Here is a 16,140-nt window from a genome sequence, read left to right on the forward strand (position 1 = left end):
TACCACGTTGAAAGTAAGAACAAACACACCATGTCTGCTCAGTGCCAAGAGCAAAAGAAATACAGGTGTGAAAATAAAAAGAAATATTTGAAGCCAGAGGCTAGTATACATAGACAAAACTATGCTCACACTTCACTTCCATGCTTTCAGTAATAATACGCTGGTTTTTATTAGTGTCCCAGTATTAGGTAGTGGATCCAGTTTCACCACTAAACCCCTGTGTAACTCTCAACAGATTACTTAACCTCTCTCTGTCTTTAGTACTGTTAGACAAGTGTATTAATACCCTCTGCTGGTTTGCCCAACTGTGTGTCTGGAAGATCGATGAATGGCCTGTGTTGTAGCGGCACACAAGAGCATTCTTAGTGCTTCCTTCACCAAAGGTATTTTGTGTTCCTCTCTTTTGGCAAAACAACATTCTCGGACCCTGGACTGCCAAATGGCCAGGCAGTTTACAGAAACCAGGACTCCACAAAGCTGGGTTTTGGTAGAAGACCAAGATCACCCTGGAGAAAACTCTTATAGTGCTCAAACTCTGAAACAAGACCACTTGACTCTGACTCTCGGTGTTGTATGAATTTAAGCAACTTACTCAACTTCTCTGTACCTCAGATTCCTTCATTGGAAAATTGGGATGATAGTGAATAATGGGGTTAGCATAAAGACAGAATGAGCATTTTTTGGCTGGAATAGTGCCTCCTTATTGTAAATGAAGCGTTAGCTACTCTTATCATTGTTATCATTTTGTCCTTTCAATGCTGACAAGACCTTGGAATGCAGTAGGTAGGCGTTGGGACCAGATCTTTTCCAGTCATGAAGAGCATTAAGATATGATACTATAATAAATTGCTTCTTTTCTTTATTTTTCGTTGGTAATCCCCTGCATACCTCACTGGGATGGCTACAGGAATTCAGGAGGATAATATGCAAAAACAGCTTAAAATCTTAAATGTTCTGTATCTATGCAGAGTGAGCTCACTCACATCTCTCCTTGACAGTTTTGCTGCCTCGGGCTTGCAGCAATAACACTATTTGAAAATACTTCCAAAATTACAGTCACTGTGTAGATGTAAATAGCAGTAGATATTGAGAATCCCTAATCCAAAGATCTGAAATGCTTCACCACTGGAAACTTTTTGAGTGCCGACATGATGCCACAAGTGGAAAAGTCCACACTTGACCTCATGTGACAGATTGTAGTTATAGTAAAAATACTGCATTACAAAAATAATGTGGAAACTTACCTTCAAGCTAGGTCTACAAGATGTATATAAACTATACATTAATTTCATGTTTAGACTTGGATCCCACTTCTAAGCTATCTCACTAAGCATATGCTAATGTTTCAACCGTGCCTCCACCATCAAAAGTACAAAACACTTTCAGCTTCAAACATTTCAGTCACAGGATACTCAGCCGTGTTATTGTCCTATCATTATTAGCAATTTTTACTTTGGAGTGTTTTTGGTTTTTTCTTCTTTTATTTGAAACATGGTTTTTATTATCTCTTTATAAATTTCTATACTTTTTAAAGGCTACACAGATTCATTTGTATTTATTTGTATTTAGAGTTTGATTTGATTTAGATATTTGAAATATATACTGCAACTAACTATATAGAAAACAAGGAGGAATATCCTTGCCTTTTTAAAGAATATGGAGAGTTGCCTGGTCATTAAAAAAAAAAAAAAGCCAAGTTTTCGTAACTCCTTGTGTGTTTTGCTTGCATATAGCTCACACTTAGTAATTGAGACATCTTACTTTCTTACCTTGCCATCTGTGAGCTTGTTAATCCCCTGGATGGCCATGGAGCCACTCAGGTCTCAGTTTCTCCCGCTGTCTTCTTCTGAATTCTCCTGATATTTTTTAGTCCTGTAATCTGATCGATAGACACAAACAAGGAAAAGGATTCAGGTTTTTACAGTTGTGCTACTTCTTATCATGGAAAAAGAAAATTGATGGGAACGAAGGAATAAAACTCTTGGCTGAAATTCACTTACAGGATTTAATTTACTCATGAATAGATAATCCAGACTTGGCTGATATTTAGGGGTGGAAAAATTATATGTGATATTTGTTATGAGATTCTGAATGTAAGTTCAAAGTGATTTGTTTTCTAAATATATTAACAGGTACAGGGAATTATTTTTGAGGATATAGATACATACTCATTTTCTATATTTTTATGATATCACCTGGTAAATTGAAGTTGGGTCATTTTTCAGTTAAAAGAAATAAAGTATGAATACTGTTCATATGAATGGTACATTTTTCAATAGCTTGAAATACTCTGTCCTCCCCCTGATCAATAAAGATAAAGTGGGAAGTCAAACCTTTACTGTGAATAACTGTCTTAGGGCACTTAGTAGAACTACTTGGTTAGTTCCTGTGAAAGCTTTGAGTAGTTTCACTGGGAATAAGAACTTCACAATTTCAACAGCACTTATGACATTTTTCTATTTATAATAAGTATCTGCCTGTAAATATATTGCAGATGTGTGTATCTCTAAACATATTTTTTGTTTATGGAATAATAATGCAGATAGACCTTTAACCGTCACTTAGAAGGGCAGGAAGATTCTTTTTCCATGTGTAAATAAATATACCTCGACTTGGTAACATGAGAATATGTTGGATGGATGATATATTCCTTCTTTATTCCTTTAATTTGGTTTTGGTCTGAGTTTTTTTTCCATTCCTAGACTATTGACATGGACTGTTATATGCCTTCAAGTATGATTAACTGCCATTACACCTTATAATACTCAACTATTTAACTTGAATCTGTTTATTAACCTTTCCTGCTGTTTTTACTGCCTGTTAGAATCTCTTAGGTTAGGAAGGTTCAGAAACATGTTAGAAGCGAAAATGCCATGGGGACTGAGAATAAAGTTAGGAGCCTGGGTTTTGTCCAGATCATCTCTAAGTCCTTTAACCTCTTCTTTTTGCCTTTTTTTTTTTTTCAAAATGAAGTTGAACTCATTTGTGTTCTAAAAATATGATGCTAAGAGGTTGGAGGTATAGAAATAGCATGAACAGAGAATGGAGCATTTATAAAGAAGTGACAAAAAAAGATTTTTTTTTAAGACAAAATAGAGACTAGCAGTTGGCATAGTGGTTATGTTGCTGGACTCCCATGTAGTTGACCGCTGTTCGAGTCCTGGACCTGGTGGCTTAAAACTCATGCCAGGCATGTGTGCTTGGGTGCCCAAGATCCTAAAAGGAGAATGGAGAAGAAGGGATTGCTGTGTGGCCATCCCCCTTGGGGGATGATTTCTCGCTTTCTGTCATTCCGTGTTGTGTTTCTGTTTCCCTAGTGAGCACAAGTGCCCTATAGCGAAAATCTCTCTTAAAAAGAAGACAAAAAGGCAAAATAATAAAAACAGAGAGTATAGAACAGAAGGATTCAATAACTGATAATGTGAAACACATCAGAAAAAATAAAAAATATATTCAGCTTTTGTTATCTAAAAAAAAGTGACCTGACCATACCTAACTGCACTTCCTTTTGTCAGAAACAGTAGGGACAAGAACTGAATTGCAATTTGAGTTTCTTACTTTTACTTCTTATATATTCAGAATCCTGAGGTCACAGGTAGAGTTCCACAGTGTATTATCGCCTGGCACAGCTTGCAAGCATTTTGGCAGATGGCTATAAAAAAGACCTTAACTAATATGTAATAATAGTTAGGGCTCTAAAAATAATAAATGAAAATGTCTGCATCCTGTCATTCAGTAAAACCAACATTTACTGAACACCAGTTGTATGCCTGGTACTAGGGATAGATACTTTACATTTGCCTCTTCCAGCTGGAAGAGTTGCTGATTTCCCACCCGAAGGGAATGGCCCGTCTTAACTGGGTTAGCAGTACTGTGATTCATGTGCTGGACAGTGGGAGCCAAACATGACCCCATCACTGGTCCCAGACAGGCTTGACACTGTGTTAGTGCTACCCAATGAACCTGCGAGACAGTGGGAAAATTCTTTGTGGGCGATGTCTTTAAGTAGTAACCAGGGGCTGTGCAGTTGTTAAACATTTGAAATGTGGCTAGTATGACTGAGAGACTGAATATTTAATTTTATTTCATTTTCATTAAGTGTAATTCAAATAACCATATATTACTAATGGCTACCATCTGGGACAGCACCTTCTAGACATGTTGTTAAAAATATTTATAAGCAATGATTAGCTCTTAGAGCAAGATATAAAAAAAAAATTACCATTTATTGAGAGCCCATGACAGATTAGAAATTACACTTTACGTATATCATCTCTAATCATCACAAGAAGAGCCCCATTTGACAAAGAAGGAAACTGAGGCTCTGAGAAATAAATTGCTTTGCTACTCCCTTGCAACAAATTGTGGAAGTTAGATTTTGAACCCAGTTGGTCTGACTGCAGCTCTGGGTGATTTCTACTATCCTGCTAAATCTATTTATGTACATTCAGGAAGCTGCCTCTTCTAAGTACATCGCACCTTTGCTTTATGGATCGGCTCTCGGTACACTTGTAACTTGGTCATTTAGAACAACAACCTTGTCTATCTGAGCTCTTCTGGCTGTGGAGATATCACTATGCCTGAACCATTCTTTCTTCTTACTGAGACCCAGGTCCTTCAAGAACTATTTAAGGGCCAAGAGCCTTACCCAGTTGCCAGAGAAGTGAGCTGATCACCTACAAATATTTCCCATTAGACACTGGGAACAAGGCCTATGCCTAGGCCTGTAGTCCTTAGCACACAACGTTGCCACTTGAGAATTTAACTGCTCACAGTTGAGGTTATCCGTGCAATCTCCCAAGGTCTGAGTTACAGGGTGAACTGAGCCCTTGGACACCTGGGGTGTGGTTCTGCTTTGTTGTTTCCTACTCATGGTGGAGCAGTGTACATGAATCCCCTTAAGGGTCTGAGAGCTTCAGTTACAGTGTTTCAGTTATTCTAATGGAGCCTCCTTGGAAACGTATATTCAAGTGGTATTTACAGAATCAGGAAGGCGTAGTGATGTTCAGAAAGAGTAAAGGTATACTGAACAGTCTGGGCTTCTCCCAGCCACTTGATCCTGAAAGCAAGTCTCTTTACTCCCTCGGGGTTAAGGTTTCCCTCCCGCAAGGAGGTTCCTTAATATATTCTTGATTTCACCATTAGCATACCTTATGACATTTTCTTTTCTTTTTTTCTTTTTTTTTGGGGGGGGGGGGTTTCACTATAGGGTGTGTGCACTCGCCAGACAGACAGAGAGAGACATAGAGACAGAAAGCGAGAAATCACCCCCCAGGGGGGCTGGTCACACTGCAATCCCTTCTCCTCCATTCTCCTCTTGGGATCTTGGGCACGCATTCACAGGCGCCCAGCGTGAGTTTTAAGCCACCGGGTCCGGGACGCGAACCACAGTTGACTATGTGGGAGTCCAGCGACATAGCCATTACACTAACTGCTGGTTCCCGACATTTTATTTTCTTAGAAAGTACTTATCAGACCCCACAAGACTATCCCTATAAACTGTGACCAGTGTATTGCCCATGTTGATAGGCAACAATATTTTTCTTTACTTTAATGCCTCCTAAGAGCAGGGGGCTTTTTTCTTTTATTTTGTTGGATTTTAAGTGGAAAGAATATAGAGTTTAATGACCAGTTCTAATCCTTGCTTTTACCACTTGAAAATTTGTTTATATGGAAAAATTGTTTAACCTTCCTCAGCCACATCAGGTAATAAAAACAATAACTGCTTGCTATCAATACTAATGCTTGATGTTTTATATGCTTAAAATGTGTCAGAGCTGATTCTAGTCATTGTACATTTACACACATATCATTTATTTTTTAATTCTCATAAGACTTGCATAATAGGCATTGTCTTTTAATTTTTTTTTTTTTTAATGCAGAGTCTCACTATGTTATGAAATCCTTGTGTATCAGCCTCCTAAATAGCTGGGACCACAGGTGCACACCCAGCTTTATAGGGGGGATCAGGAATTGAACTCTGTCTTCCCAAGTGGCCTCAGCCTGCTGATTAGCAGGGTCTACTCCTTCACGCTACTGTGTCTGAGCCATTGTCTCAAGTTTACAGATAAGACTCTGGGTAGCCCACAGATGGCATCAAGGTTATGTCACTGGGATCCCACAGAGTTGACTGCAGTTCAAGTCCAGGACCCAGTGACTTAAACTCATGCCGGGTGCATGTGCATACCTGCCCAAGATCCTAAGAGGAGAGTGGAGTAGAAGGGATTGTGGCATGGCCACAATCACAAAGTGATTTCTCTTTCTCTTTCTCTGCAGGGAGCACACACACACACACACACACACACACCCTATAGCAAAAATCTGGGGGGTTTTTTGGGGAAAAAAAGAATCTGAAGACCAAAGAAGGTTAAAAGTAATGGGTCTCTTTGTCTAGCTAATAAATGGTGGAAATCATGGTCAGTACATTTGACCTCTCCCAGATACTTCACCCTTGAGAAAAAGGAATGATACTATTAATAAAAATAATGAGTACCTTAAATGATGTTATGAAGATTAGAAATAATGTATCAGATTCCTATCACCAAAGATGTTCCATAAACGACCCTAAACAAATGGTAATTATTGTTGTTCTTTTTTTTTTAAATTGGGAGACTGGCACTTGCTATCCTGAGGGAGAAAATACTCTCCAATGGGGCACCGTCACATCTCAGTCCCAGTTCTCATTTCTTCCTTAATGTCAGGATCGTGGGCACACACACATGCATATGACTTGTTTCCCTAGCCACTGGGTCTGGAACTCAAACCTTGGTCGGCCATGTGGTATCTGGCTCCCAATACATGGCACTCAGCCATTGCACTGTGGGGCTTGTGGTAACATTCAGTAAAAGTGAGGTGCTAAGACAAGTAAAAATAAGAGCATCAGATGAAAGGGTAGGAAGCGCATTCATTTCTTGTTCATTGGTTTCTGTGCTGGCTTACCTTTTTTTTTCTTTAATAAGCAGGAGTTCATAGAACTTACCATATTGCTGCTCTTTGATGATTACAGAAAGGATGGTTGGGAACATTGAATGGGACAGCCAATGTGCCATAATAATATGTCTCAAATTACAACAAAAATCGGATCTGTAAAATGAAACCACCTTTGTTTTGTTTTGTTTTTTATTTTTCAGTTCAAGGTTTAGTATTATCTTGAGAGCATTACTAAACCAGAATTTTTGTATGTATGATTTTGTGTAAAATTCAGGATTATAAGAGAAAAGATACTAGTCTCATCTATCAATATTACATAAACTGTGTTGTTAGTTTTCCATGAAGTTTTTACTCAACAAATAATTATACCAGAATTTCTAAATACTAAACCAGAATTTCTATATTTGTGATTTTGTTTAAAATTCAGGATTATAAGAGAAAAGATAGTGGTCCTATCTATCAATATTAAATAAGCTCTGTTGTTAATTTTCATGAATTTTTTGCTCAACACATAATTCTGTAAAAGATCTGTGGCCTATGATCTTTGGTCCAGTCTGCCCATTTTTCAATGTGGCAACAAAAACTTCACTTATTTAGTTATTCTTGGGAGAGGAATCAGAATACCTCAGTCACCAGAAGCTAAGCCACCTCAGTGGAAAAAAATTGAAATTTGGATATTTTTTCAAAACCCCATTAGATTTTCCTCATGCTTCACTTTTGGGGTCATTTCAATACATTGTACTGGAGTTTGAGATTTTTTTATATTATTTTTTATTGGACTGATTTTCTTGTATTAGTCATTGATGAGAACAGTGACAACTATTTGAAGAGGTCTGGGATGTTTATTAATTAAGTAGAAACCTATTTATTCAATAATTATGTTAGAACTCTTTCCAGCATGCCTAGAATAATAATAAAAACTGAATGGATATGAGCTTTTCTTGATGAATTTAATGTCACTATTAAATAGTTTATTGAAACCCATGATTTGAAGTCTTTCAACTTGGAAATTGGCTTGAATAGTTGACTGAAATAGAGATAATGAAGTAGCTCACTGGCCACCCAGGTTATTGATTAAAATATTAAAGATAAGCCAAATGTGAGCATTTGATCATTGTGGTTTCATAAATACCGCCTTATACCTTCACTACAATTTTAAAAGAAAGTACCTATTAACGGTAAAAAATGAAAAAGCCAAGAATAGTTGTATATCTCTAGCAAGTGACATATCTTGAACAGATTGGATTGACCATTCCATCAGTGAATAATCTAATAGTTATAATATGGAGGTTGAACTAATTTTTTTTCATTCCTTTTTCTCTTAAAAGGCAATATTTGTTTATTTAAATGAAACGATAGCGCTCTTACCTTAAAAAAAAAATTTTGAGAAACGTGAAGTATATAAATGGAAAAATAATACATTGTACCTAACCTGTAAATTCTATATAAGGGAAATATATAAAGTAAGCAGAAATAGCCTTTAAAAAAAAAAAAAAAAACCTAGAAACAGAGGTCTATTTCCTTTTAACAAAGGCCTTTATCTGAAGACTCTTAGATTGGCTACAACACCAGAAAGATTTAAATCACATAGTAAAATATATTTATAATATTTTTTAACCCCATAGATATTCAATTGCATGCAGACAGTATTTATGAATTCAGGGTAAGTGATCTTCACCTTAGATACTTGAGCTTGATTGTAAGTCATAGTCTAGTAGCCTCCTTATAAAGAATCTAAATAAACTGAAGATTTCCCCCTACCTCCCAAAAGAAGTGTCAAGTAATTCTACTCAATTTGAAAAATTAGATGAACCTTGTTAGATGTTATCGAATGATGTTAACTATAGCATTAGGTCCTTGGGAAAATCATGACACATTTTTCTAGGCAAAAATGTGTCTTGACTTGCCCAATGACTCAGTAGTATACATGTTTAAAGATGTGTTGTAAAATATGTCACAGAAATGAAACCATATATTATCTTAAAACAATAGATTTATATTGTTCTCAAATATGCTGATTTCATAAAATGAATCAGAGTTTATTTTCTGTTTCATAGTAAATATATATATATATATATCGATTTCTGCAATTTGGAGATAATACATAGTACCCTGAACTGTCAGGCTAATAATATGTAGATAGATTATAGGTACATTGTGCTCATTTGATCACGAGACTGGGATCTAATTTTCAATTTCCCCTTTTCTTAGAAGGTGATGTTTCATTATTTTAGTCTACTCTCAGACCATCTCCAAATACATTGAATACTCTTTTCCAAACTGTTCATTGTATAGTTCTAAAGAAAACACTTGAGATTTGGTGACAGAATTTAGGTTCTTGGTTTAGTTTTGGATTCCTGGCCTAAGTTGCATTCTTTATTCCTTAAAAATACTTGGGGGGGAGGAGGGTGACTTTTGCTAGTTTTACCCCCTTATTGTAAGTCCTATGGAAATAGAAGCAAATCTATGTTTTTATGCACCTAAAATATGAAGAAAATTACAAAATAAAATCCTACAAAATGAAGGATTTGTACCCTTCTGTGATTTAGGGAAAAAACTCATGTTTTCCAAAGTGTGAGTGTGTTTTTCTGGTGTGTTTTTGTGTTGTTTAATCTCCAGGACCTCCCCGTTTTCAAGGGCACTGTGGGGCATAAGTAGCATTTATTTGATGTATGGATGTGTATGCATATTCTCCCACATCTGTCTCTGTGGACCAATCCTTTGTGAAATCCTAAACCTTGCATTAATGCTTAGCTTGTGATTCATGGTGTTCTGAGAGCAATTATATAATTTTTCTTAGGGTGTTTATTTGCTGTGTGCTGTATAAAAGCGAGAGTTATTTTTTGGTAACCCTGCAGTTGCCTTTTTATTGGTGAATTTCTTTTCCTTTTACTGTGACCTGTGAATATCACTGTAGGCTCACTGCCAATTTTGTGAGCCGCTGCCTGCTTCAAAATGGAGGCAGGAAGGTATCCATTTTCATCAAGAGGATGACAGTGTTTCAGTCTTCCCGACCATCTGGAGAGAGGAACTTTTAGAGCAATAGAAAATGGGGATTAAAAAAAAAATTCTATTTAGCAGAAAAAGGCAAGGGGGAAAACCAATTAAAGTTAAACTATACCTTATGAATTTATGCTTTTCTACTATGCTGTCCTGTTGAAAGGAAACGTAAACAAGAAAACACACAGGCTATTTTTATAAAGAACTAGTTCCCCAAGTCTCATGAGCATTAGTAAATGAATGTAAGTAAATTAGGTTTTTGGCACACTTTTTAAGTTTATTGTACACACAAATATAATAAGCACTAAATAGGAGGGCTTCCCCCCCTTCCTGTGCACACAGGGATTGTTGGTGGTCTTATGGAGATCCAGGCTTTAATGGCCTTTTTTCATGCATCTCTGCAAGAAGCTGACACCGTGGGAATTTAATATTCCAAGAAATAGTTATCACTTTCTGTAGCTTGGATAGTTCACTCATCTCTCTCCTCACTCTTATTTCCCTTGTACCTCTCTGTAAAAGTGACATTTTTAATGGCTTGAAGGGTGGAGGTGTTTGTTTGTTTGTTTGTTTGAATTTTGTCTTTTGGAAAAAGTTTGGCAGATGTCTTTCTGTTTTTACCTTTTACATTCTCATAGGCCAACTTGTTTAAAAATAAATAAATAAAAGGAATGCCTACATTTACAAGACTGCTCTTTTGGTGTCATATCGTATATTTACAACTAGGTATGGTTTGCATATTCTTGTCTATTACTGGAAAATTTCATACCTGGTTATTTCTATTCATGCAGTGAAAGTGAGCATTATTATCATGTTTGCTATTGGCTTTTGTTTTGTTGTATTCCGAAAAGGAGCAATGTTTCTAGGTCTGATCAGATTTAGACCGGATGGGTAGAAACTGAGTTTTTGTTTGTTTTTCCTTTGCTTGTTTCCTATAAAATAATGGACCTTGAGATGTGTTGTTTAGTGCAGAAGCCCGGCTCAATTTGTCCTCCTTCTTCAGGTCTATGCCCCATCAGCAAGCACTGCCGACTACAACAGGGACTCGCCAGGCTATCCTTCCTCAAAACCAGCAGCCAGCACTTTCCCTAGCTCCTTCTTCATGCAAGGTAAGATGCTGCTGCTTCTAAGGGGAAATCTGTGTACAGGCTTCTGGGTCTTTCAATGTCATCTGTGGGAAAAACAAATGGAATGGTACGGGGCCGATGGTAGGTCAGAGGTATAGCAACCGGACCCACACAGGAACATCCCGTTTGCATCCCAGGGCCATAGTGTGCTCACTGGGCATGTATGCTGATAATTCAGGCTGGGTTGGGCTGGGGGTGGATTGTGGTGTGGGGATTCTCTTGTGGGTGCCTTCCTCTCTGTCTCTCGAGTGGAGGGAGGAAGTAAATAAGCTTTAAAAAAAAAGATATGGACTACTAGATAAAGATAGAATGTTGGATGTCGTGCTCTTAGGAATTCAATTCTTTAAAAGTAAACAAATGAATTATAACCGTACTAAGACTTTTTCTTCTTTGATGTGAAAACCCCTGAGCAACAATGAATTAGAATTAGATTGATCTGCTTCACTTAGAACCGATGCTGCCGATGGTCTTCTGGCTTACCATTTTAGCATCTTCATTCTCTGTCTGAAGAATGCATGCGCATATTTGAAAGTGCTGCGGCTCAATGTATGTTACGAGTATCCTGGATTCAGCCTAGAGGGAACTAGTCATCCTTACATATAACCGTATATAAAATGTTCAACCTTTTATTAGCTCATAGGTGAGAACACGGGTCCCATTTATGAAGAAGTGACCTCCCTAAAGATGGGAATTTTATGCAGTGTGAGCCCTTTCCCAACACGTTAACTGGGCTAAGATAAAAGATGACTTTTTTTTTTTTTTCAAGATAAAAGTAGAAAATTATAGCTTCATGGTAGATAAAGTATATTTGCTCTTGTAATTGTCCAGTATATTTTATTAAATGCAGATATATCCTCTCCCCCCCCCTGCCCCCACGCTTTTAGTCTTGCCACTGGTCACGTGGCCCCTTTTTGCTTCTTACAAAGGAGTGAGCTGGCCAGAACGGTAGCAGTGCTGCTTTCAGAGTGGACCATTCAGTGGGTACAGTTAGGGGGGCCTTCCCGGACAAGCTAGTGGCACTTTCAAAATGAGAGGCTCTCATTACCAAATAAATACTCTGAATTTAGATGTGGAATCTACCAAGAACCTCTGCATATAGGACTTTAACTCTTTTTTTGTCAAGGTGTGAAAACTTAGTTGAGCGTACCTTGGCCAAGAGCCACGCGAGTTCCCTCGGCACGCTCCACTGGGAAGACCCATGTCACAGGAAGAAGAGGAGAGCTCTCGTGCCAGGAGAGCAGCCTGCTACCTCGTTTAGATTACAGAAGACATACATAAAATCATTCTGATTGAAAGGGATTTATCTTCTTTTCCTTCCGAGTATTAACTCTTTTAGGTTATTAGTTCGCATGTGGAATTCCATGGAAAAGCTATAAAATTGAATGGAATGGGTCCTGTAGGAATAGAGAGAATTTGTTCCATACATAATAGAGCTCATGTTCACAGAGATCCTTTCTCTTTGAGACCTGTCTGAGGTGTAACTCTCAAAGGTATAACTCACTTGAGTGCTGTCTGTGCCTTGACAAGAGGCTTATCATCTTCTACTAGTAACTACCTCGGCATCAGCTCTTTATTGAGAGCAATGGGAGAAATCATCCTACCAGTGCTTTCAGAGGCTGTGAATGCAAGAATTGATCACTCAATGCAGATTTTCAGTGAGAAAATTGATAGGATAGATTTCACCTGTGGCTTGGTAGAATAGTATAGCTTGCTTGAATTACACATGTTGCAGAGAAGGCCAGGTAGATTAAAACAGTATGTTCCTAGGGGCCAGCAGGTGGCATGGTGGTTGAGATGCTGAACTCCCACATGGTCGATTAGGGTTAGAGTCCTGGGCCTGGTGGTTTGCTTTCTCTCTTTGCCTCTCTCTCTCTCTGTGTGTGTCTCTGGTGACTGTACATGCCCTATAGTGAATTAAAATAATAATAATAATAAATAAAATGAAGTCAATATTTTTTTAAAAAACAAAACAATATGCTCCTTTCCATGGCAAACTACATAAAATAGGGGAACAAATTTGTGCCTTTCTGCATCTGAATACCTAAAAAGCAAAGAATAAAAAGAGAATTGACATTTATGATGGGCACAATTAATTTGCACATATCTAATTCTATTCTTTCAAAACAACATTATGCCAAGATCATGGGATGTGATAAATATTAATTTACCGTGAAAAGCATAATTTATGTAAAGTATGTAGCTTATAAGTCTGCATTGAGTAGGGTATTCAGTGTTAACAATCCTAAATGTATTGCTTCCCAGCATATCATGTTGTCAGAATGTTTCAAGAGACTCTTGTTTGATGATATGTATTCTCAATGTATTTGTCATATGCGCCATCTATTTAAAATGTTAGTGATGTTGAACTTCATATTTGAATTTAAGATAACATTTAAACTTTGGTAACCGAAAGATTGAATCTAAAGCACATGAATAATATACCTTTTTTTAAAAAATCTTGCATTTTCACATTATGACCACAAGAGATAGACATGTTCCTGTGTCATGTCAACTTCCTTCAGTAAAGGAACGCATGGTTCCCTGAGAATTCAGAGTTTGAAAGAATATGCAATTAAGATGAAAGATATTCAGAGACTGTCTGGGGCATATTTTAAACTCACTACTGTGGCCTCTTATTTTTGACTTGAATTTCCATCTTCTAGTTTAAACTCTAAAGTTGTCAAAATCACAGGCATGATTTTGCTTGCATGGTTCTTAAAGAAAGACATCTACAGACTTATCCTCTTTATTCTGAAATGAGTCCAGTTCTGAAATTCTAACTCTGGATCTAAAAACCCGGTGAGAAAAAAACTTCATCAAACACAGTGTCAGATTTAACTTGCCTATAGCCTAAATTTTCAAAAGAATTTTATTTACTAAAATGATGAAAATAATCTTATTTCCAAAGACTCGATCTCTGCTGTAGATTTCATATCTAGCTGATAGTGTGGTATGTGCCTAGCACACAGTAATTTTTGTTTAATGATTAAACTAAGGAAGAAATGAATGAGTTTAGCACTGACATAGATCGTCTTTCCTCTTTTTCTCAAAGTATTTTGTTTTTGAAAAAACAATAAAAACAAAGGCAATCTCTAACAATAACTTCTAGGTCATTATTCGGAGGGAATGAAAATGAGATGAGGAGTATTTTAATATGGTATTAACAAGAGGCCAGCTTTTTATTAAAAGATCCTTTGTTTAATTTCTACATAACTTTAAATTTCACTTTTAACTCATAAGTTTATAAAGTCTGGAGGCCCCTAAAAATTAAAGCATAATATACATCTTGTATGTATACTCTTTGAATTGCTACTGGAGATTTAAGATTGCTCTATGCCAAAAAATAAAAATATAATAACCTAAGAACTTCATATTTGATACTCTTCTTCCTTTAATACCATAATATAATTATGATTCCAACTTAAATTCTATGTACTATGTATGTTACAAAAATGAAATCTAACTTTTGCCTGAGACATTCTTTTTATTATATTTATTTCTTTATATGCATGTAGATCTTGTAAACTTGCCATCTCTGTAGTGTCTCAAATATTTTATTTTTACCCCAAATTGTTTGGAAGCAATTTAGCTTTTTAGTTGATTTTCATAGGAAAGAAGGTCAAGAGACTGAATGAAATTTTTCCTTTACCGTTAGTTACCTTGTTGACTGACCTAATTCTATGTAGAAACATGCTCTCGTATTCTTTTATAGTTGAAGCTCTACTAATAACATATTAACTTTGTTAAATGTTTATATTTGTTTGACAACATAGAGCCACTTGGAAAAAAATAACGATGACTGTCTTCTGATGTAATCAGCTAACCAACACAAAGATGAATACTCAACAGGCAGTCATTTGCAAGTATATGAAAAAACCCTATTCTATAAGGCAAGGCTGAATGCCTCTGAAAAGTCATGGGCTTTTTTTGTCCTTTACAGATGGCCATCACAGCAGTGACCCTTGGAGCTCCTCCAGTGGGATGAATCAGCCTGGCTACGGAGGAATGTTGGGCAATTCTTCTCATATTCCACAGTCTAGCAGCTACTGTAGCCTGCATCCACATGAACGTTTGGTAAGGCAGACTTACATGGTAATGTGGCAAACACAGCCAGCTTATTAAATCTCTTTCTTGTTCCTTGTGCGTACACAAGGATTCTGCAAACGAGTACAGAAATAGCATCCACCCATCATTCTTAAGGTTGCGTGATGGCTGCAATCAAAGAACAGAATCAGATCACCTTTGTAAACTCTTTGAGATTCTCTTTGTCATTGTTCTTTTGTGTATTGTGTTTTGTTCTGTGCTTTCATCACCACAACATCAGTGTCCTTTTTTATATAAATACACTGCATTTGAGTTCCAGAATTTTTGCTATGGTGATTCCTTGTCTTTTTTTATTGTTTTATTTTTTATGCTGTCTCTTATTTTGAAGGATTTCCTCCAAGGCATAGAGTGGTAGCCAGTGGACTTGAAGCATAAGTTATATGCATTGCTTCTGAGCATTTCCATTTCCCTTTGACTGCCATGTGTCTCTGGTGCAGCTTTTACCTGTTGTAACACACCAAGGGAAGCAGTCCATGTGTTCTGTGTCTTCCCCTCAGTAGGACCAACCATAGCCTTCTACATTTTTGAGTCCCAATGTCTAGTATTCATGCCTTAGTTCCAAACACCCATCTGCCATTGATACTCTCTTTTGCCTGAGCTATAGAATGCTATGTCTGTTATTACTAAAATGTCCCATTGTGTGTGCACACTGGCTACTCACCATCCTAGGTTGTCTCTTATTCTACTGGGAACAACTCATCTGACATTTTTCCTGCCTCAAAAACTACTACAACCCTGAATCATGTTTAAGTTTAAATGTGTTATTAAAGGGCAGAAGAGTCTAAATCATGAGTTAGATTTGAGATGAAGAGAAGATGAGATTTGACTCCGAGATGCAATAACATAGCTTTAAAAATACGAGAATCCTACAAATGCAAAAGAGTGTGGCAGATCCACTGATCCTCAGTGGCATTTAAATTGCTATTCTTCATCTTAGATTTTGCCCCTTTTTCTACTCATACCCACATTTGTGTTTCTTTCC

The 16,140-nt window shown here is 37.0% G+C and overlaps 1 protein-coding gene across 17 annotated transcripts in view; it reads left to right on the plus strand.

Annotated features, from left to right (window-relative positions):
• The window catches only part of TCF4 (transcription factor 4), a 436,167-nt gene that overhangs the window by 364,464 nt on the left and 55,563 nt on the right, over positions 1-16,140 (plus strand). For all 17 annotated transcript variants that reach the window (XM_006143421.3, XM_006143424.3, XM_006143427.3 and 14 more), the window contains 2 exons: positions 10,931-11,036; positions 14,995-15,128. In XM_006143421.3, the coding sequence (XP_006143483.1) occupies positions 10,931-11,036; positions 14,995-15,128 (240 nt within the window). The remainder of the gene's footprint in view (positions 1-10,930; positions 11,037-14,994; positions 15,129-16,140) is intronic.

Source organism: Tupaia chinensis, unplaced genomic scaffold (genome assembly GCF_000334495.1).
Source record: "Tupaia chinensis unplaced genomic scaffold, TupChi_1.0 Scaffold000098_2, whole genome shotgun sequence".
NCBI classification, from domain to species: Eukaryota; Metazoa; Chordata; class Mammalia; order Scandentia; family Tupaiidae; genus Tupaia; species Tupaia belangeri.